This window comes from Balaenoptera ricei, chromosome 13 (assembly GCF_028023285.1).
Source record: "Balaenoptera ricei isolate mBalRic1 chromosome 13, mBalRic1.hap2, whole genome shotgun sequence".
Lineage (NCBI taxonomy): Eukaryota > Metazoa > Chordata > Mammalia > Artiodactyla > Balaenopteridae > Balaenoptera > Balaenoptera ricei.
Genome location: NC_082651.1, coordinates 42,940,619 through 42,963,596, shown reverse-complemented (window position 1 = coordinate 42,963,596; position 22,978 = coordinate 42,940,619). Strand labels below are relative to the sequence as shown.

Sequence of the window (22,978 nt, the reverse complement as noted above, 5' to 3'; positions counted from 1 at the left end):
AAACCATAATTTACACCAACGATAGTAGAACTTCGGTAAGATACAATATATATGAAACTGCAAGGAAATGATAAGGCTCCATTCCTACAAAATGTATTAATAATCAAAATTATAAGACCCAGATCTGATATGTCAGGGAGAAAGAATGGGCTGGAATATGAATGGTGTAGGATTGATACTGGGCTTGAAGCTGTTGCCTTTCTGCTATTCCTAGAAAATAAAAGGTCCAAACTGGAAATACAACAAGGTATTCTTACAGGAAAACATGTCTGGTATTATCCTTAACTTTCTGTAGGGTTTCAGATGTCCAACTTTGCCTAATAGTTGAGCTGGCAATATTTTTCTGGAGAGGATGCTGACAAATTGGAAAATAGCTTAATGAACGGATTATTTAAAAGTCATATATTTATATTTACCTTACACCATACACAAAAATTAACTCAAAATGGACCAAAGACCTAAACATAAGAGCTAAAACCATAAAAGAAGTCTTGGAAGAAAACAGGGGAAAAGCTTTATGACATTGAATTTGACAATGATTTCTTCAGTATGATACCAAAGCACAGGCAGCAACAACCACAAAAAAAGTTGAACTTCATCAAAATTAAATCGTGTGTCAAAGGACACTTAATAAAGTGAAAAAACAACCCATGGAATGGGAAAAAATATTTGCTAACCGTATATCTGATGAGAATACATAGAGAACTCCTAAAATTCCCCAACAAAAAAACAACCTGATTCAAAAAATGGGCAAAGGACTTAAATAAACATTTCTCCAAAGAAAATATACAAATGACCAATAAGCACATGAAAAGATGCTCAACATTACTAATCATAAGGGAAATGCAAATCAAAAGCACAGTGAGATACCACCTCACACCCGTTAGGATGGCTAATATCAAAAACAAAACAAAAGTGTTGGTGCAGATGAGGAGAAATTAGACCCTTGTACATTGCTAGTAGGAATGTAAAATGGTGCTTACTTTGTGGAAAATGGTATGGCAGTTCCTCAAAAAATTAAATAGAATTACCATATGATCTAGGAATTCCTCTTCTGGTTATTTACCCAAGAGAATTGAAAGCAAGGACTCAAACATATTTGTACACATAGCAACATTATTCACAACAGTTAAAAGGTGGAAGTAACCCAGGTATTGACAGATGAACTGAAAAACAAAATGATGTATACCTACAATGGAATATTATTCAGCCTTAAAATGGGGGGAAATTCTGACATGTGCTATAACATGAAGCTTGAAGACATTAAGTGAAATAAGCCAGTTACAAAAGAACAAAAATACTGTATGATTCCGCTTACATGAGGTACGTAGAGTAGACAGGTTTATAGAGACAGAAAGTAGGATGGTGATTGTCAGGGGCTGAGGTAAGGGGAAATGGGGAATTCATGTTTACTGGGTACGGAGTATCAGCTGGGGAAGAAGAAAAGGTTCTAGAGATGGATGGTGGTGATGACTACAGAACAGTGTGAAATGTGTTGAATGCCAAGAACTATACACTTAAAAATGGTTAAAATGGTAAATTTTATATATATTTTATCACAATAAAAAAGGCATACTTGGGGACTTCCCTGGCGGCGCAGTGGCTAAGACTCCGTGCTCCCAATGCAGGGGGCTCGGGTTCAATCCCTGGTCAGGGAACTAGATCCCACATGCATGCTGCAACTGAGAGTTCTCATGCCACAACTAAGGAGCCCACGTGCTGCAACTGAGACCCGCTGTAACCTAATTAATTTATTTATTAATTTTTAAAGGCATACTTATAAATTATTTTTATATCTCAGATATGTATAATAGCACAAGCTTGTAAATCTAAATGGAATCAGTTTATAGTTTGAAAAGACTTTAAATTCTTAACAAGTAAAAGACTATAGAGAATAAAAAAAATTAAAATAAAAGACATAGAATATGGAAGAAAAAAGTAAATATTAAAGTAAGGTAGGGCTTATTTAAATTGATCTGTGCTTTAAAAAGTCATTAGTTTTTGTATGTGTGTGTTTTTATTCTAGATTACGTTTGGCTTCTTTTGATAGCAGTGGAAAACTAATATGTAGTAGAACAACTGGCTATCAAATACTTACACTTGAAAAGGACCAGGTATGTTTGATTACTTTTCTGTTAATTTTTTCATTATAGTATTTGTCTTTTGACGCCTCTTTTGAAAATTCCTAAGTAGATTTAATGTTTGATTTAAAGATTGGTTTGAGAATTTTTTGAAGGTAAGGATGGAAGTACCATGTTCACTTTTGCATAATTTACTCCATTCTACCAGAAGTGTAACTAAGACCAAAAACAATAATAATAAAAAGAAAACACGATTTGAGGGGCAGAGCTGACAATAAGGAAATAATTATTCATCCTGAACATGATCTTCACAAAGTTATGAATCTTAATTGTTTTCTCCATTGTGTTCATTAGTGCATTTATTTATACATTAATAACATATCTTAAAGACAATCCAGTATATCTCCATAGCTCCTAGATATTAAGCGAACATTATCCTCTAGCACAGTAGGTTTCTAAAATGACAGACATCTGTAATGTTCCCCAAATTATCTCTAAAGCCATTTGTTTCTTCATAAATCACATGCATGTAGAAGTTTCAAAATGTCATGATGAAAAAGTAAACCAGTTTCAAAAAGTAAAACGAGAGCTGTTAAAAATCAAGGATGTTTATTTCTAGTAAAGCTAACCACCATTCCAAAGGACATACTGTTTTAATAAAGGGTTTGGAGCCTATGGTTCACATAAATTATTAGAAGTTAGCAATTTTCCTCAGACTGAAGAGACTCTCATAAGACGTCAAAATTTAGCACTGCAAGGAACCTTGAAGTGATAGTTCTGACCTCACCTACCCTGTATGAGAACTCCTTTAACAGCAGTCTTACGGAGGCTCCTCAACCATTGTTGGAACTCTTAGTGAGAGGGAGCTGACTCTGTCGGGTGGTAGGTGTAAGTGAGAAGGTAGGTACATAAGAAGATTCAAATCTGCCTCCATTGGAATTCTCTGTTGGTCCCTCTCACACCCTCTGGAGCTGCATGGACAATATATATCTTTACCTTCAACCTGGAATTTCATTAAAAAACACTGTCATGGCTCAAAGCAGCCAGAGACTTAATTAAAAAGCACCAGGCCAAGATAGTAGTTGTATTCCTAGTGTTCCTTGATTTGTGCATTCAGCAAACATTTGTGTCCCTACTTCATGCTAGGTTCTATGCTAGGAGTGGAGGAAATAAAGAGGAGCTTATATAGCTAAGTAGAAGGAGAGGGATGGGCTCAAAGAGTGTGTAACATTGAGGGAGACATCTCTAACCTTTACTGTGGGGTTGGGGACAGGTGTGGTTATTGGGGGAGGGGCAGAGACACAGTTCAGGGGAAACCTCTTCTGGACAAGTTGAAAAGTGAATGGATACCTGAACCAAGCCTCCGATGATGAGTAAGATAGAGGCAAGGGGGCTTCCCTAGTGGCGCAGGGGTTAAGAATCCGCCTGCCAATGCAGGGGACGCAGGTTCAAGCCCTGGTCCAGGAAGATCCCACATGCCGCGGAGCAGCTAAGCCCGTGCGCCACAACTACTGAGGCTGCGCTCTAGAGCCTGCGAGCCACAAATACTGAGCCCACGTGCCACAACTACTGAAGCCCGTGCGCCTAGAGCCAGTGCTCCGCAACAAGAGAAGCCACTGCAATGAGAAGCCCGTGCACCTCAATGAAGATTAGCTCCCACTCACTGCAACTAGAGAAAGCCCGCGCGCAGCAACAAAGACCCAACGCAGCCAAAAATAAATAAATAAATAAATTTTAAAAGATAGAGGCAAGGGAGCACATGGGTCATTCAAGGAATGGAGAGGTTTGGAAGAGGAAGGGTTCGGTAGGCGTAGAGCCAGGGCATGATGGGCTATGGATGGAGTTTGGACTTTTTCCTGAGCTCTGTTAGAGAGCTATGGAAGGATTTTAGTTGGGGGGGTTGCATATGTTTTATGTAGCTTATAGACGTTTGTTATAGAAAAATAGAAAATAAAAATAAACAAAAAAAAATCATACATAGTCCACTGAGAGATGACACTGCTGACAATTTTTTCATCACCTATATCTTTTTTCCAAAATTTTATCTTACTGTTAACTATTTTGTAGCCTGCTCTTTTTCCACTTTGTTGTATATAGATAGCTTTTCTTGTCAATAAATATATATCCACAACATCATTTTTATTACTGCATAAGAGTTATTTTTGATATACCATAATTTAAATAATGCTTTTTTGGATAAAGTTGATTTTTTTGTTTGTTTTTTTGTTTGTTTTTTCACTATTATAAAAACTGTACATGTATCTTTATATGTTTTTTTGATTTTTTAAAAGATGAATTCCACAAAGTGGAATTCTTGTCAAATAAATGGTGTATATATTTTCTAATGGCCAAATTGCCCTCGAAAAATACTGTCAACTTACACTCCCTCTAATAGTACAGGAGAGCATACTCAACAAAGTGTATCATTCTTTCTAGTCCTTCTCCCAATATAATAAGTGGAAACATCATTTATTTTAGTTTTCATTTCTTTGGTTTCTGATATAGTTGGTTTTTTTATATACTTATTGAACATATTGTGTAAATTGACAGTGTATATTGTTTTTTTAATAAAGGTGTTTGTTTTCTTGTTAATTTTAACACCTTTTATATATTAAGAATAATAACATTTGTGATATGCTATACTTTTTCCATTTTTGTAGTTTATCTTTCAGCCTTCATGAAACAATCTATCAGTCTCTTCCTTTAATGAGTTCTTCTTTTGATGTGCTATTTAGGCCTTCTAACTGGGATTATATAGTCATCTGGGTTTTTTTTCCTATTCCTTTTATTTTTTCATTGGAGTATTTTGATACATCTAAAGTGTATCAGATGTGTCAATGTATTTGAAATGCCGTTTTTATCATATACTATAAGTCCTTATATACTTGGTTTCATTTCTGAGATTTCTGTGTTACTGATTTTATTGTGGAGACAATAATGCTTTGTTTTAATCAGACTCACTTTAAAAAGAATTTTATTACCAATAATGCAAATTCACCTTCACCCTTCTCTTTTCAAAAATCCCTGGGTTCTTTGTGCGTGATTATTCTTCTGTATGGGGTATAGAATCATTTTGTCCGGTTTCCTCTCAAAAAATCCTATGAGGGTTTTGCTGTATACTGTTAAATATAAAGTAATTTGTGAGAAATTGGTATCTTCCCTTCTGGAATATGGTATTTTCTACATTTAATCAGGTCTTCCCTTACGTCTCTAAAATTTAGTTTTCCCCCGTATTTATTCTTATATGTTTCCTGGAAGTATAATGCTAGGTATTTTATATTTTAATTACTAACATGAAATGAATCTTTTATAAATAGTTTTTGATGACTATAGGAAAGCTAGTGATTTTTATATATTTATTTTAAAACTATCCCTCCTACAGGACTATGCTAACTAGATTTGCATTATAGAAGGATCTCTCAGAAATGTGTAAGAAGGATTAGAAACATGATAGTGGCAGAAGACAATTTAGAAGCTATTGCTATAATCCATATCAGAAATGATGAGAACCTTATGGAAGGTAGCAATGAAGATGAAGAAATGTTGATGGGTTCTAGAAATAAAGGGGTGCAATTGATAGAATTTGGTGGTTAAGTATGTGTGAGGGTGAGGAAAAAGAAGTCAAAGATAGTACCTGGTTTTGTGACTTGGGCAACTTAATTATAGTGGTAATAATAATCCTTCCTATAATTCCTGATATTTGAATTATAGGAAGGAAAATGAACGTGACTTAAAGTGAGGGTGAAGAGATGATGAATTCAGTTTAAAGCATATTTAATTTGAAGGCACTGAGGTGAGAATTTGATAGACCAGTGGATAAATGGGTCTGGAGTTTATAAGCAATGCCTGAGCTAGAAATAATGATTGGATGAGATAAGCGACAGGAAAATATGTCAAGAATATGACAGGAGGGAAACCTAGGGAACACTGGTCTTTAAGGGGTGGGCAAAAAAAGTAACCTGGTGAGACATTTAAGAGCTGGGATGGGGAATCAAAGCCAATTGCAAGGGTGAAAGTATAGATGGCACAGAAAGAAAGGAAAGAATAGGTAGTATTCAATAGCTGATGATTTGAATTTGAGCTGCTTTATGTCTAAGTGAAGATTTCTAGTAGGGAATTGGATGTATGGATCCTGGAATTTAGACCTATAAATAGAATGTAGGGCAGTAATAGAGCTATAGTACAGGTAAGTAGCATGAGCCTCAGAGAAGCAGAGAAGATAGAAATAACGGTCTGGAAACAGAGATGAAAACCCAGGAAGATACCACCACTCTGTCTGATGCTCTGATGTGTAGACTTCACTGCTTCCTCTGCCTAGTGGAAGAAGGAAAATGGAGCTTTTCTATAAAGGTGCTTCAATGCAAATGTAGGTGTAAATTGAGCCCTCAGGTGGAGTTAAAGGTTTGATGAAGCTAGAATTAGATCTGTCTAGTTTGGGGAGGGGAAATGGGGATTAATACAGTTCAATATTCAGAAATTGGTGTGTCCATTCAGCCCCCAAGTGATGTCCGCATGGATCCCTTCTTTTCCCAGAGTTGGCCCTTTGATCTACTCTCCCCCACCAACCTTAACTATATTCAGATACCAGAATACTAATCTTCCTTGGAGTCTTTGTTTGGTCGTGGTAGAGAATCTTGCTTTTGTCATCAGATACACATATCGTCAAAGCATATGTCTTCAACAAACTTAGTAAATGTGCCTTCACTCAGGTTATCGCTACAAATATTGTCTAGTCCAGGGTGACTCAAGCATCTAAAGATCAACTATGCTTTGACATGATTGCTCTCTGCTTAACCCTGTTAGCACCATCAGCCCAGGTGATTGCCTCACCTGACCTATCATCGTATCCATTTTGTTCACTAACTTTAAAAAACAAAACAAAACACCACTTTGCCCATTTTGGAGAACATAGAGATTGTGTGTGTTTGTGTGTGTGTCACATTTCTATTCCCTACCTTATTTATCCAAATTTATCTTGCTGCTCCCCCAACACAGAAGCTGTGTCCAGTTGAGCCTTTGTCAGTCACTCAAATGTTCCAGTTTTAGTCCCTCTTCATTGCAGGAGCACATGCTGCAGTAAAAAATTTTAAATTCTAGATTTAAACAGTATTTTAATAGTATATTCTCCAAAATGTATAAAGGTGAAACTAATGCATATTATTTCAGTATCCAAGTATTTAGGAAGTAGGAGTTCTCATGTCAGTGCTACTGCTTATATTCTGAGGATTTATTGTGTTCACCAAATACTGCTGGTAAAGGGTTCCAGAGATCTGTAGCATGAGTGAGTGAGGGTTCCATTCGTCGCTCTCAGGTGTAGTATCAACTCCTGTCTCTGTGGAATTTCAGGTCATTCTCATGTGTATTGATGTAACTGAACCTGAAATTGATTTTACATGATAATTTATTTTAGGTTCCAAGAGACAAATAACATGTTTGCATTAGAGACAGTGGGAAATCTTAGACAAGAGTGGGAACCATGCTTATTGGTGATAATAATGACTCCCCACCTTTATCCCAAGTATTCGCTATACATATAGACCATCAGATGTTGAAGCCAAATGAGAAGTGTGTATTTGTGCACTGTATCTGTTCATAAAATATGTAGTTACTTGATAGAAATTTTTCAGTAATGAAAATTACTACCATTATTTATTACTTAATATATAGCTGGCTTTGTGAGCCCTCTGTATGCATTGTCTCATTTAATCCTTAGTGTAATCATATGAGGTAGGTACTCTTATTTTCCCCTTTTACAGTGAGGAAGCTGTAGTTGATAAGGTCAGTGACTTGCCCAAGGTCACACAGCTAGTGGGTGGGAGTTTTGAGATTTGAGCAGTGACTCTCAGACTCCAGATGCATACTTTTAACCACCATACTAACCTTCAGTTTACTCAGGTCAACAGTTTGGTTCTCTTTTTTATTTTTATAATATTACTATTATTATTAAAGCAACAAATTTGTTTTATAGGAACAAGTAGTGATGAACTTGGACAGCAGGCTTCTGATCTTCCCTTTATATATCTGCTGTAACTTCCTGTATATATCGCCAGAAAAAAGAACTGAAAATAATCATCCAGAAAATCCAGAAAACTGAGGATCTCATCAGTTGGAAACAGTAGCACTTCGTAAACTTTTTTGGCCAGCTTTAATTTAATGGCCCTGCAGATATTCACATCTAAGGTGACTAACAGTGACAAAGGCCTTATGAACTGTTCAGATAATACAGAAGACTATTCTTATCCTCATTACATTTCTATGCATATATAAAAAAACATTTTAAAGCCAAGAAAATATCTGTCAAACCGTTTGTTATAAAGATGTCGACTCATGCTTTTTAATTTGGCATCAGTAGAAAATTGCCGTAGGTAAATTTCACATTTTTCTGCAACCAAATATAGAGTTAATTTTTAGCTTGAACTTTGATCCTACCTAATGTTAGTGAACCTCAATTATCCATCTGTAAGTTTTATTTTTATTTGGCTAAAAGAATGCTAAAGGAATAATTTGAATGGCCAATTATAAATGCTGTTTCAGTTGGTGTGTTTAAAGCTGTCCTTTAATTTTTTCAACTGCTCTTTATGATTCCTCCTCCTAGTCAAATATTCTTCCAATCTATATATGTTTTTAATCATTAAATTTTTTTTCATGGTTTTGAAGACTGAGGAACTTTTTATTTAACTTAAGCATTTTCGTGCTATTTTATTTTGCTTTTTATTGATATTCAGCTTTCCTAGGATTTTAACAACAAAAAAATCAGGTTCAGACTTTCAAATGAACTTGGATGGGGGAGAAAATCAGTTGGATTCTGAGGATATTCCTTTGCCTTACATGGTCTTTTCTTTGACATTCTGTACAACTCTATTATTAGGTCACAGATTATTTTTGTACCAAATATTACACTTTAAACATTCTCATATTCTGTGATCTTTTTATTTATGTTCAAATTTTAGTTGGGAATCCTATTTCCTACTTAAGCTCAGGACTTTATAACCTCTGAATTGAGTGCCTTTGAGTTACACATGCTATTAGAAATCTCATAGTAAATGTAAATAAGGTCGGAGGATATCATATAGAAGCTGATAATAAAACATTAATGTACAAATAGAACTTATTTTTGTCAAAAATGAGATGTACATTTGTCATGATTTATATATGTTGGTTTCTTATGTTTACTGCTATTTTGAAAATAGCCATGCTCATCGTCTTTCCAGTCAGAGTTGAGTACTTTTTGTGGTTAATGTATATTTTTAGTATGTTTTAAGAAAAATGGGAATTACTTTTGTGTATCTGTACAAATAAATACCCATTTGGAAAAAAGAATCAGCCATTATATAAAATGACCAAAAACAAAAAATTAGGTGAAACCAGAATTTTTTTTCCAAGTTAGATTTTTTCCAATTAGATTTAACTTTTAGAATTTATTGCTAGTTTTTCTTCCCTAGTGATATGTCCATAGATTCATAAATCACTTTTGTCTTTTCAAAATTCATCCTCATGGTAAATTTAAAGGAAGCTTTTAAATGCCTTCCCTATCTCCACCCCTAGAACTGTAGTAAAAAATCCAATAATTTGGCTGTATTGAGGCTTCATTTCTTGTTTTTGTATTTGGCTATAACTATATCTCTTTCATGAGATGCTTTTGTTTTTTCCTATCTTATGGTAACATCAGAGGTTCCTCACCCTTACATATTAAAAAATATAAATGCCAAACAAATTGAATTCTTTGAATAATTGAATTTTTCCAAATCTTGGGAGTAAAGATACTTAAAATTTGAGTATATTAGTGAGTAAGATTATTTCATTTCACTTATATGAATTAATCAAATTGGAATTACATATGGTTCCTGTCTGTTCTTTGTTTCCTGGCCAAATTGCTTATGTCATTCACAGATAAAATAATTATTTGTTCAGTCATAAGTAGGTTGTGTTCTCATTGGAGAAACTGGTAATTGTCAGCTAGTACTTCACATTGATAGTAAAGATCTGCTTTTGTTTCCTTACCAAATACTTTAATGTTTGCATACTTTTCATTCTTTATAATTGGAATATTTTCAATAAAGTATTAAAAGTGTCAGCTGAGGTATCATATAAACTATTATATATGAAGGTGTTTGTCAGCTTTTGCCTTATAACCTTTGCCAAGTCTTTTTTTAAGCTGCAAGGGCTAGAAAACAATATTTACCCACTAGTAATTATTTTTACTTGGCTATCAGTAAAGAAGAGGTCCTTAAGAGAAAATGTTCTAGAGTTCCATGCTAAATTTTTAAAGAGAGATATGAGTGTACCTTTCCTTTTTTTTTTTTTTCTTAAATAAATTTGGCTTGAAACTTAGCAAGGTAGGCAAAATTAAATGAATGTTGTAGTCATTAGCTTTTTAACCAAGTGTTTAGCAGCCAACATTTTATCGCATTTCAGGTCTTTAAATAGGATTTATTGCCATCATTAATGAGCAGATTTCAACATCAAATGCAAAATTAGGGTTACCAAGAGTCACTGTGGCTATCTAAATTTAAGTTAATTAAAATTAAATAAAATTTATTAAAATTTACTTCCTCAGTCACACTAGACCCATTGTAAGTGCTTAGTTAACCACATGTAACTAGTGTCTACTGTATTGGACAGTGCAGATATAGAATATTTCCATCATTGCAGAAAGTTCTGTCCAACAAAGGTGATCTAGAATATTGGACTGTTAATGCTGAAACTATGTCAGGAGTTATATTCCCTTAAAGATGAACCCATGTAAAGAATAGAAAGGATAATAGAGCCAGGGGTGCAAATGGTAGATAACTTGTCAGTCACCTAGAATGATGTGTTGAATCATAATTTCAAGCAATGTGGACCTAAATCACTTGACTACATTAAAAAACAAAAGTCATAGTACAGTTTCATCCCAACCACAGAGTTTGCAGTTCTTCCCAAACACGGTACAGGGATACAAAAGCAAAAAATCCTCAAACATCATCAATCACTGTTAACTAGTGGTCAGACTGCATCTAATTAGGGGGGAAATTACTGACTCAACAACATGCATCCATTTGTAATGATAAAGTAGGACAGTTTTGTAAAGGCTGGTGATTTTACATAAAATAGGACTAGAAGAGGTAAAACAAAGTTTAACCAAGGCTAAAAATAGTACATTTGCAGGAATCACAGATGGTTAATGTTGATTCTTATGTAAAGTACATACATTGCAGCTTGCCTTTACTGAAAAATTGCTGTCTGGTTGGGGAGGGAAATTACAAGCAAGTGTGATCACAAGTGTTGACAGTACCCGGGCCCTACTCCACTCAAAACCCATTAAAATGGCCATTAGAATGAGAGAAACTCAGGTATTGAAAACAGGATTTTTCTTCCAGATACAGTGCTGGATAATCTGCATTCTGAGAAGGCAACTTGATCAGTAAATAAGGAAGCCCTAGCAGAATACAGTTTCTATCCCACATCTTAAAGGGGGAGGAGCCACTTAGAGATATACCACTTCTTTTCCTGCCTGTGGTTAATCTCAGGGCTGTCCCTTTAGGAAACTTACTCCTTTGGTTTTTTTCTTTCTCTTCTGTACTTTACTTTTTTTTCCTCTATACTCACACCAATATTTTAAACATGCTTAAGTTTCTCCCATCTTTGAAAAACCTTCTACATTTACCTCCACCCACTGCCATATTTTGCCCTGCATAAGCCAAACTTCTCAAGAGAGTTATGCAGGGAATTCCCTGGTGGTCCAGTGGTTAAGACTCTGCACTTTCACTGCCTTTCACTGCCATGGACCTGGGTTCGACCCCTTGTGGCGGAACCAAGATCCCACAAGTCGTGTGGGGCAGCCAAAAAAAAAAGGTTATGCAAGTTCTCTCTCTACTGCAAAAGCCACTCACAACCCAACTCCACTAAAACTGAGTCAGCAAAGACTTTGTTGCTAAATCCTTTAGGTTAGATGTGGGTTGTTTTTTTTTTCATTCCTTTTAACATTTAAAATTAACCGCTTTGTTTTCCTTAAAAACAGCAGCCTTCTCTTAAAACTTCTCTGACCTCACACTCAATGGGTTTTCCTTCTCTTTCTCTGGCTCCCCCTTAGTCTCCTTTTGGGGTTCTTCCTCTAGCTGTCTCCAGGCCCTTTTCTCTCAGCCTCCCCAGGGTGGTTTCATGCACTCTCATGGCTTCAAATGAACATCTATGTTCTGACGATTCCTTTTTTTGGAATCAAAAAATCAGCCTAGATCTCTTTTCCAAGCTCCAGATACACATCTAGTTGGTATCTCCTTTTGGGTGTTCAGAATGGCACCTCAGATTAGTATGTCCAAGATCTGAACATATGGTCTTTACCCAAAACTTAACATTATGTGCCTTAGCAAATGATGCTACCATCTACCCAGTTTCACAAACCAGAAACCTGGATGTCATTGTTGAATCTTATAATTCTCTCATTCTCTGCATCCAAAAATCAAGTTTTTCCAGTTTTATCAATTACTTCTCAAATTCAGCCACTTTTCACCTTACCTACTGATACCACTCTAGTACAGGCCACTGGAGTTTCCAATCTAGATTATTGTACCATCCTCCCTAGGTGTTCTCCCCCTGTAGTCAAGTCTCCAGTTACCCAAAGTGTTCTCTGAATAAACTCAAATGTGATTCCCTCCGGTCCTCAAAGCCCTTCAAAGGCTATTGCTTTTGCCTCAGGATAACTCTACCATAGCTTACAAGGCTTCTAGTCTTGCCTTTACATTTCACTCCTTGCTGCCTAGAACACTTCTTTAGTTCTCTACTTTTAGCCTGTCTGCTCCCTTGCCTCTTGCCCTGGCATATGCAGTCTCCTTTGCCCAGACAATCTCTTCCACCTGTCCACACCACAAAAGTCACCCCATTTGACCTGGTTAATTTCTACTCATCCCTAAGGTCTCGTTTGGACATCATTTCCTCCTGGAAACTTTTCTTGAGAAGCTTTCCCCTCAAACCAGTTAGGTAGCCACTTTACGTGCATTCATAATATCTTGTTCTGCCCCTCTCAATGCATCTTGACACTACTTGTTTGTATCCCTCACTGGACTGCAAGCTACTCAAGAACAGAGTTGTTTTTTTCATTGATTAATTCTCTGGCACATAGGTGTGCAATAAACATTTGTGTGAATAATTGTATTAATCATGCCATTTTTATTTCTTTCATTTTCTGCTGTTTTGACATCTGGGGCCTTGCTGAGACTGCCCTTCCCAGGGCTAGCTAATTTCTAGAGATAGCAAAAGACTCCCCTTCTGAGTGTGCCTTTCATATGCAAACTAGCCAGGGGAAAAAGCCCGTACTTTCCTGCCACCTCCTTTATCAAGCTCACAAGCCAAGGCATTTTTCCTCTGCTATAATGACCCCAGGGCCAGGTAACAGCTCTGGACAGCCCCTAAATCCCAAGGCCCGCTGCAATTATTCAAACTAGTCAGTGTTAAACCTACTTAGCCTGCTTCCCAGCCTCTGCTATTCCCTCCCACAAAACTCAGGAAAAGCTCTCAACCATGCTTTCTTTCCCCTTTCCCCCTCTGCCTGCTGACCCACCCTAGTTCTTCCCCGGGTGGACTTAAAACTATTTGCGTATGCTATGTTTACAATTGGTTTGGTATGAAATATTTTATGCATGTGGACAAGACAGTCGGAAAGAAAAACGGGGGGTGGAGGAATGAGAACTGTGTTAGGGTGGTTTATATATGGCTTTTTCCAGACATTTCTATAATAACATCAGGCAACACATTTTAACGCCCACCGTGGACAAAGAAGATGGGGAAGCCACCTCGAAACGGGGGTTGAAAGAGCAGACAGGACAACTCTGCTCTCAACGAAAACTCAGAGCTCGGAAGAGGCGGCATCGGGCCGCGGCCGCGTGATTCTGCGCAAGCGCAGCACCGCCCGCCTTCCTTAGAAGCCGGAACTCTGGCGACTCGTTTCGACGCTTCCCAGGCTGCGGGGAAAGCTCACTTCCCCGCCCTCCCGGAAGTTGTTGCACAGTCGTTTCCGGGGTGGCGCGAGGTTGGGGAGGACTCCGAATGGGTCGCAGCCGCAGCCGGTCCCCGCGGAGGGGTGAGTCCAGAAGCAGTTCTGAGGGTCTGGAGCTCTGTCGAAGACCCGTCCCCCCTTTTGTTCCCAGTTCTAGGGCCGCGGAGAGGGGGGACCTTTTCACAGGAGGAGAAGAGAGGGGGTGGATGGGGAACGAAGACCTGGGCCCTACACGCTTCAGCCCTCGGATTTGAAGGCAGTTTTTTTTCCCAGGTTGGGGTTTCGCCGACTCTTTGTCACCCTCATACAGTAACTTTTGTTGTTCGTGTGGCTGGGGAATGTAGAGTCAGGCCACGGTTCCCTTAATTTCTGGGTGACCGATTGCAAGTCATTCAGCCTTCCTGCGTCCGAATTCCCGTAATTAGACATTGAGGGTAGTATTGCTTACTTTAAAAAACTGAAGTGAGAATTGATGCCACACTGCGTAACACTCAGCATGTGATACCGCCAGGTTCTTAAATGCTCAGGGTTTCCGTCCCAGTTTATAGTAGGGAAATCGATGGTTAGGAGTTTGCGTGCAGGGAGTTTACCTCGTAATGTCTTCTGGCCCCAGCCCCATGAAGGGGGTCGTGAGAGGTAGACAAGCCAGGACTTGGATCGGGAGATGTCACGTAGTCCCTCGATTCTGCCCCCTCGTTAGTTCTTATCACCTTCAGCTAATCAGGGTTGATCTTAAAAGTTAAATGAGCCCTCGAGCCACATAGGGCTATTGAGCACTTCACATGTTCTCAATCCGAATTGAGAACTGCTGTTTAAGTGTCGAATACACACCGGATTTCCTTGATTTAATGCGGAAAAAAGAAAGAATAAAGTGTCCATTTTTTTATAATGAGCACATGTTGAAATGCTAATAGTTTGGATATATTGGGTTAAATCTACACTGTTAAAATTAATTTCATGCGTCTTTTTTACTTTTTTAATGTGACATCTAGAAATGGCGCGCATTATATTACTATTGGTCGGCGCAGCATCCAGTAGATGTTGGAGGTAATTTTCGGCTCTACAATTTTGTGTTTATATTAGAGCGTAGGCGGTCCCGGTCCACCTCCCGAGAGAGAGAACGCAGGCGCCGAGAAAGGTCCCGGTCCCGAGAGCGAGATCGGAGAAGAAGCCGCTCTCGATCCCCGCACAGAAGACGTTCCAGGTAAGTGCAGAAAATAACCAGAAGTTTTACCACAGCTTCGTAGTCGCTGCGCTTGACTCTGTTGTTATCACTTACAAAGGGACTTATAATTTCATGAAATGAGGGGAATTTTATCCCACTTTATTCTAAACCTAACATTCCCACTGATAAAATGGAGTTGCTAACATTCCACATAGTAGAGTTGCCATGAGGAGTAAATGAGAAATAATACATGAAAAGCACTTAGCTTAGCAAGAGTAAGAAATAAGTGTTTTGTATTTTTGTCTTTTTTTTTAATTAACTTTTGGTGATAATAATTTATTCAAGTATATAATCAAGAATGCGAGATCTTGGAAGAATGTTAGAAGTAGACTCTGATTTTTTTTTTTTTTTTTTAGTAAATTTATATATTAATTTATTTATTTTTGGCCGTGTTTGGTCTTTGTTGCTGCATGCAGGCTTCTTATTGTGATGGCTTCTCTTGTTGCGGAGCACCGGCTCTAGGCACGCAGGCGTCAGTAGTTGTGGCTCACGGGCTCTAGAGTGCAGGCTCAGTAGCTGTGGCACATGGGCTTAGTTGCTCCATGGCACGTGGGATCTTCCTGGCCCAGGGATCGATCCCGTGTCCCCTGCATTGGCAGGCGGATTCTTAACCACTGCGCCGCCAGGGCAGTCCTTGGACTCTGATTCTTAATAAGCATCAGACACATTTGTTTGTTTCGTTGCTTTTTTCTGCCTTACAGAAAAATTTTTTGCCCTAGCTATACTGAGTGTCACTGATGATTAAACAATAAATAATTTTTTGCTAACAGTCAGGGCCTAAGGCAGAACCTTCGTCCTCATTCTGCTTTGGAGAACAAATTCCTGGTGCTTTCCTGGCTTTTCTGGCTTTTGTTCAGCCTTTACCTTGCAGGCACTTATGTATATCTGTGTTCATCAACACAAGTTGCCAGGGTATGTCTCTGTTTCTGACATCTTAACTTATTAAATTTTAGGTCCCCAAGACGACATAGATCCACATCTCCTTCCCCTTCTCGACTAAAAGAAAGAAGAGATGAGGAGAAGAAAGAAACAAAAGAAACAAAGAGCAAAGAACGTCAGATAACTGGTAATGTTATTAGATAAATAACTGTAGGAAAAGTACAGCCATGTTTAGATAACTTCAGTTATGATAAAATTATAAAAGTATAATTTTTGAACATTTAACTATTAAGTTTTTTATAGTGTTCATTGCATGTAGTTTTGAGATGTTGTTTTAATTGTACCTTAGTTGCTGGTTATCTGGTGCTCTAGATACAAGAAGGACAGTTAAAAACAAGAGAATATTATATTTTGGAAATATCGTCAAAACTAGTGTTCTGTCTGATATTAAAGGTGGTCCTTCCTAAAGGCTCCAAGCATGTCCTTTTTTAAATATTTATTTATTTATTTTTGGCTGCGTTGGGTCTTCATTGCCGAGTGGGGGCCACCCTTCATTGCCGTGCGTGGGCTTCTCATTGCAGTGGCCTCTCTTGTTGCGGAGCACAGGCTCCAGGCACGTGGGCTTCAGTAGTTGTGGCTCGCAGGCTCTAGAGCACCAGCTCAGCAGTTGTGGTGCACAGGCTTAGTTGCTCCGTGGCATGTGGGATCCTCCTGGACCAGGGATCGAACCTGTGTCCCCTGCATTGGCAGGCAGATTCCTATCCCCTGTGCCACCAGGGAAGCCCCCAAGCATGTACTTTTAAGCAGTCTCTTACGATGGAGGATGGAGAGCACAGTCCTTCCTTGCCCCTTAAGTTATATGCTATCCAAATTGAGGAGTTTCTTTCATTAGACTCAAGTCTTTAGCTAATTGTTTACTATATTCTCTGCTGGTAAGCCACCTCTCTTTTTTTTTTTTTTAATTTATTTAATTTATTTATTTATGGCTGTGTTGGGTCCTCGTCTCTGTGTGAGGGCTTTCTCTAGTTGTGGCAAGCGGGGACCACTCTTCATCACAGTGCGCGGGCCGCGGCTTCACTTGTTGCGGACCACAGGCTCCAGACGCGCAGGCTCAGTAACTGTGGCTCACGGGCCCAGCTGCTCTGCGGCATGTGGGATCTTCCCAGACCAGGGCTCGAACCCGTGTCCCCTGCATTGGCAGGCAGACTCTCAACCACTGCGCCACCAGGGAGGCCCCACCTCTCTTTTTATATGTATAGAATGATACAGAGTTTAAAATTTTATCACTTATTTTTGTAGAGGAAGACTTGGAGGGCAAAACAGAGGAAGAAATAGAAATGATGAAGTTAATGGGATTTGCCTCCTTTGACTCCACAAAAGTAAGTAAAACATGTAGCCAGTTAAGTATTCTTATTTGAATTGATCTGTCCCATTTTTCCATATTCTTTTACTATCACTTGTAATTTCTTCCACTGATACAAGTTTTTTGTTAGAAGACAGGAACTATCTGTGTGAAGGGATTTGAAAGCAAAGAGAAGGAAGTGGTGAGCTGCCACTGGAATTCAGGGAGTATTTGCCTGGGATATTTGAGTTAGATCTTAAAGGGCCAGTAGAGGTGATCAGACAAAGAAGAGGAGGAAGATCATTTGAAGCAGAGGGAAAAGCTCATGACAATGCCATGTAGGCATTAAAGAGCATAGAGTATTGTGGGAATTTCAAATTCAGTGACTAGTGAAAGCGTGCTGGTGGGCTGGTGGCTACGAATGAGGCTAGAAATAGAGGTGGGAGGCAAATCGCAGAAGGCTTGTGATATCCTTAGCCATGCTGAGGAACTTAGAGTTGATTCTTCAGGTGATGAGAGGAAGCAGTGGTTTTTAAGCAAGGGAGTAACAGATTATATGTGTGTTTTAGAATGATGGCCTGGGGCTTCATGGAGGACAAATGGGAGGCTGAGAGAACTGCCGTTGTGCAGTGAAAGATGATGAAGGCCTGAACTGAGAAGAGGGGCTGGAATATTGAGAACCATTCAGGAACCAGAGTTAGTGGTGGTGGGATGGAGGTGAGTAGTCAGGGATGACTCTGAAGTGTCAGGCTGATAGGGTTAACCAAAGAAAGGATTATAGGAAGGGGAAATGCTGTGAAACAGAACGAAGCGCAGCTGCCAGATAAAGATGGCATTGCGTAGTTGCATGCATATCTCATAGCTCAGAAGAGGGGTTGACAGGAGTTTGAATGCTCTCTAGCCCTGATCATAATACTGGAGAGAATAAGGAAGTAGGGGAGGCAAAAGCAGGAGGGATTGTGGAGAGGGAGATGAAGAGAGGGAGGTGGGAGAGAGATAGGGAGATAGGGAAGTACGGCAAAGGGGAGATGGAGGGAGAGAGGAAATTGAATGAAGAGAGAAGGGAGGATAGAGAGAGGAAACTAGTAAGGATAGGCAGGGAGAGTGTGTGTGGAGAGAGAGAAAATACATTTTTAAAACTTTCTTTTATAGAATTTTAAGTCCTTTTAATTTTGCAAATTGAAGTTGGAATTTTTGAGGAGAGTTGTCAAAAATAATCCACTTCCCCTAATCTTGTGTTCCATTGAGTTGTGAATGGAGTGGGGTAATCTCAGGTGCTATAAGAGTTTCCTTCTAACTGATGTGATTATGTGGGGTTCCCATGTATTTTTTTAAATGACAGTGTATGACCTAAGAGGAGTACCAGAGGCATGACTGTTTTGAGGTGAGAAAATTAAGAATGCGCTCTTGTTCTCACAAATGGTTATGTGAACCCCATTTTAGAATTTAATGCAGTTTATGTCTCAGGTTTTTTTCTTGAATATACCAAACCCTTATTTGTTATTCAAAAGAGCATTTTATAAGTGAACTGGTTTATTAATACATATATTGGGTGAATAAAAATATCTCCAAAATGAGACAACTAAATTTTATTGTTTTTAGAATAGTGAAGGACCTTCACTGTTAGAATTCTTTTCTTTTGGTTTTACTGTTGCCGGACGTTATGTTTGAAATTCCTGAGAATCAGATGTAAAGATGGAGCCACTACTTTTAAATGTAGTCTTTTAAATGTTTGTGTATAAAGGAGAAATTAGGTGAGAATTTATAGATCCCATAAAATTATGGAGTACCACAAGAACAAACGATGTCAGTTGTTTTTTTAATGACATCTACAAGGATGTTAATTTAATTCGTATGCAGTTGGCTTCATGACTATCAGTTACAAAGTCTCTCAGCTCATTTGTATTTTTCAGTAATGTGTATCTTGTGATATTTCATCATTAATCTATGGTGGAACCTCTTCATATGCCAATGTAGTCACTTATTTTCCCTTCCATTTTAGCATTCTAGAAAGTTTCAAAGTTTGGTTATGCTTATTAATGGATAATTTTCTATTCCAGCATGTAAATGAGAAGAGGGCTAATAATATACAACTGTGCAAATAGTTTTCAAAAATCAGAAAGCCTTTAGTAATTGAACTTAGTAAAAAGGTTAATAACATCATTTACTTTTTTTCCAAGTCATGCCTACCTCCTGTTCTTGGGAGGTTAAAATAATACACCTTCAGTAATTTACTCAGTATTCCCCCAGCCCCCAAAATGCAGTGAAAACAGGAGTAGAAAAGGAAGACCAAATATACTTGTTTTAGCTCAACTTCAAATATATACCTCACCTGCGCATACCAGTGGATAAGAATCCTTTTTTTTGGCCTAACACAGATATCTAATAAGTATGCTAAACAGGGTACACGCCCGTGAGTAATAATAGGGGAGGGAGGTTATGTGTGTGTGCCTGCACGTGCACTCATGGTGGCATTAACTGGCAGTGTTCATACATTTAACAGTCATTTTCTGAGTACCTGCAAGTGCAGTAGCCTAGGATGTGACAGATGCAAAGGTCACTCACACCCATATCCCTCCATCAAGCTCCATATGAGCTTGCAGTCTGATGGGAAATAACATCATGTATATGATGTTATACATCATGATAAGCAGAGTAGAAAATGCAGGGTATTGTGATGAAAGCACAGTTAACATTCTATAGGAGTTAGAGAAGAGGGTGCTTCCTGGCAGCTGGATCATTTGAATTGGGCCTTGAAGGATGCATAAGAACCAGATGGTTGAAGATTGGATGGGGGTTGGGAAGGCAATTCAGGCATGAGGAACAGAAAGTGGAACAGGTTGAATCAAAAGACCCATAAAGGAATTACTGAAAAAAAAAAAAGTCCGAGATACAAGTGATACAACATTAGCATCTGTTATTCTGATTGTTGATTTAAAAATCAAAATTTCAAGGCCTATGTAAGGAATGGGATTTAGATAGGAATGGTGACTGATTTGAGAATGCCATCAGTTAAGGTCATAAGTTAAATTTTTGTGAATGGATTTTTCTAGAGAAAATATCCATAAGTTGTATTTGGTTTTTAAGAATTCTTTGACCAGAAAAGGTGAGGCTCTGCTACCCAATTTCCCTGTATGTCTTGCACATAATACATATACCACGAGTGTTTGTTGGTTTGAATATTGGTTTATTTGCTTATGTGTGACTATAAAAAATGTGAACAGAGTTATAATGCTTGGGAGGTCATGGGATATCATCAGGATCTGAAAATTCTTTCACTCATTGGACTACCTCATGCTTAAATGAATCTTGCCATTAAAGAGGGTCTGTGGGATGCAGCTCTTTGATCAAGGCGTATAATATGTTCTTTCTCTGGTGTGTTGTTTGCTCGTTTGTTTGTGTGTGTGTTTTGTTTTTTGGTTTTTGTTTCTTGCTTTTCTCCAGGGGAAAAAGGTGGATGGCTCTGTAAATGCCTATGCCATAAATGTGTCTCAGAAGAGGAAGTATAGGTATGCATAGCTGCCATTATTATGTTTGAACTAATATAAATTATATGCTTGGGAAAGAATTTTTTATGGGATAATGATGTTTGTAGGAAATGTAGCAGTTTTCCAAACAGTCCCTTACTTTAATAGTTTCCATATTGTCCCTTGTTTTAATCTTCCTTGTTTGTATTCTTGTATGTTAAAATAGTTTCACATTTACATGTGAACTAGTAACTATTATAAAGAAGGGTAGTTGGCTTAAATATTTTAGGGCTCTAAGTAGTTCTTTCTTCAAAATAACATAGTCTCAAGTCTTTAGGCTTTAATTTCATTATAATTATAGGTTTTAAAATAGATTCCTCCTGAATTATTTATCTAAGTTGATTGTATAAGTATTTCAACTGTAAATATCCTTCTGTTAAATATAGGTATATTTTATTAATACCACAGAACAAACCAATCCATACTTGAAATCTCACTGAATGAATGGAAAAGTCAAGACATCTTCAAACATTGCCTTTCTCTCTACATTTATCACTGATAAAAGACTAATATTCCAATTAATTTAGAATATGAATAGTGTGATTTGAGACTGCTGTGAGTTAAAGTACCAGAATCATCAACAGTCCATTGTAAAGTTACCTTCAATTAAGGTCTTATGGGGAGAACTAGTACAGTGTGAAATCAGATTTGCTTGATGGGTATGTATTTTGAAACTCTTCTCTATTTCCTTAAACTAGCTAGGTGTTTAGTGTTACCTAAAATAAATATGGATTTTCAGTTGATTTTTTTAAAGTCTGTAGAATCTTCCCAAATAATATTGAAAGTATATTTCCGTACCTCTATTTGGATTTTAACTTTGAATACTTCTTGCCCCAGACTTTGCCATTTTAAAAATGGTTTATAGGTTTAATTTCTGAAGCAAGTGATTACTTCTTTTATAAGACGAATCCAGAATTTTTTTAATAACAATAAATTTTCTCATCATAGGCAGTACATGAATCGAAAAGGTGGATTCAACAGACCTTTGGATTTTATTGCATGAGAATTGAAATATTGAAGAATGATTTTTTTCCCCTCATCTTGATCAGAACAGTGGATTTTGTATTTTGTATTTAATATGCATCAAAAATAGGATCACAGTCCCTCCTCCTTGTAAAGTAAGAAAGTTTTATTTATGATGTGTGTAGTTCACTTACCCTGCCTCAGAAAAAGGTTAAATATTACATTTTTTTCCTTTAGGAAATTTCATTTGGGGCAATCATCAACCCCATTTTTTTGTCCTTATTCCTATGGAAACTGTGTATGTCTTCTTGGATGTTCTTTATGACTTTTTAAAACACATAAGAGTAATTTGGAAGTAAGTTTCTCAAATAAAGCAATACTTCTACCCTTTTGTATTTGATACTTTTATTACTAGGTAAAAGAATCTCCCTACACATTTTCTTTTTTCATACATAGATTTAGGTATCATGATTCTTTATAGTTTAAAAATTAGAAGAATGAAAAAGTATAACTGGATTTTTGTATCTTCTGTGTTTTTCCCCCCCAAATACCATTTTTTCCCCAACAGAAAAGCAATACATGCTTATTATTTTAAAAATTAAAAAAAAAAAAACTTGGGAGAAATCAGAAAGTAGGGGAAAATAGCCAAAAATCAGCCAATAATCTACCACCAGAATATTAATATTTTGGTATATGTGTTTCCAGGCTCCTATGGGTATGTATTTCTTGCCCCTACCCAAAGAGATCAGAATGTTTATGCTGCTCTCTTTTACTAATCCTTATACTCCCATGTACTGTGAACTTTTTTTTTTTGGCTGTGTTGGGTTTTTGTCGCTGCACGTGGGCTATCTCCAGTTGCGGCGAGCTGGGGCTACTCTTTGTTGCAGTACGCGGGCTTCTTATTGCAGTGGCTTCTCTTGTTGCAGAGCATGGGCTCTAGGCGCGCGGGCTTCAGTAGTCGTGGCTCGTGGGCTCTAGAGCGCAGGCTCA

The 22,978-nt window shown here is 37.8% G+C and overlaps 2 protein-coding genes across 4 annotated transcripts in view; both read left to right on the top strand.

Moving 5' to 3' along the window:
* Nucleotides 1-9,420, top strand: part of GMCL1 (germ cell-less 1, spermatogenesis associated) — a 56,384-nt gene extending 46,964 nt beyond the window's left edge. Inside the window, exons 12-13 of one of the 2 annotated variants that reach the window (XM_059942470.1) lie at nucleotides 2,027-2,114; nucleotides 8,050-9,420. In XM_059942470.1, the coding sequence (XP_059798453.1) occupies nucleotides 2,027-2,114; nucleotides 8,050-8,175 (214 nt within the window). In that variant the 3' untranslated portion in view covers nucleotides 8,176-9,420. The remainder of the gene's footprint in view (nucleotides 1-2,026; nucleotides 2,115-8,049) is intronic. The other variant, XM_059942469.1, reaches the window with a different exon arrangement.
* Nucleotides 9,421-14,028: 4,608 nt separating this feature from the next.
* On the top strand, nucleotides 14,029-22,343 carry SNRNP27 (small nuclear ribonucleoprotein U4/U6.U5 subunit 27). 2 transcript variants are annotated; one of them, XM_059942663.1, is made up of 6 exons: nucleotides 14,029-14,136; nucleotides 15,136-15,256; nucleotides 16,231-16,343; nucleotides 17,456-17,535; nucleotides 20,943-21,007; nucleotides 21,974-22,343. In XM_059942663.1, the coding sequence occupies exons 1-6, from the start codon at nucleotides 14,103-14,105 to the stop codon at nucleotides 22,026-22,028; spliced, it is 468 nt and encodes a 155-aa protein (XP_059798646.1). In that variant the 5' UTR covers nucleotides 14,029-14,102; the 3' UTR covers nucleotides 22,029-22,343. The 2 variants fall into 2 exon arrangements, with proteins under 2 accessions (XP_059798646.1, XP_059798645.1); XM_059942662.1 differs by lacking the exon at nucleotides 21,974-22,343 and adding an exon at nucleotides 21,434-21,729.
* The last annotated feature ends 635 nt before the right edge of the window (nucleotides 22,344-22,978 follow it).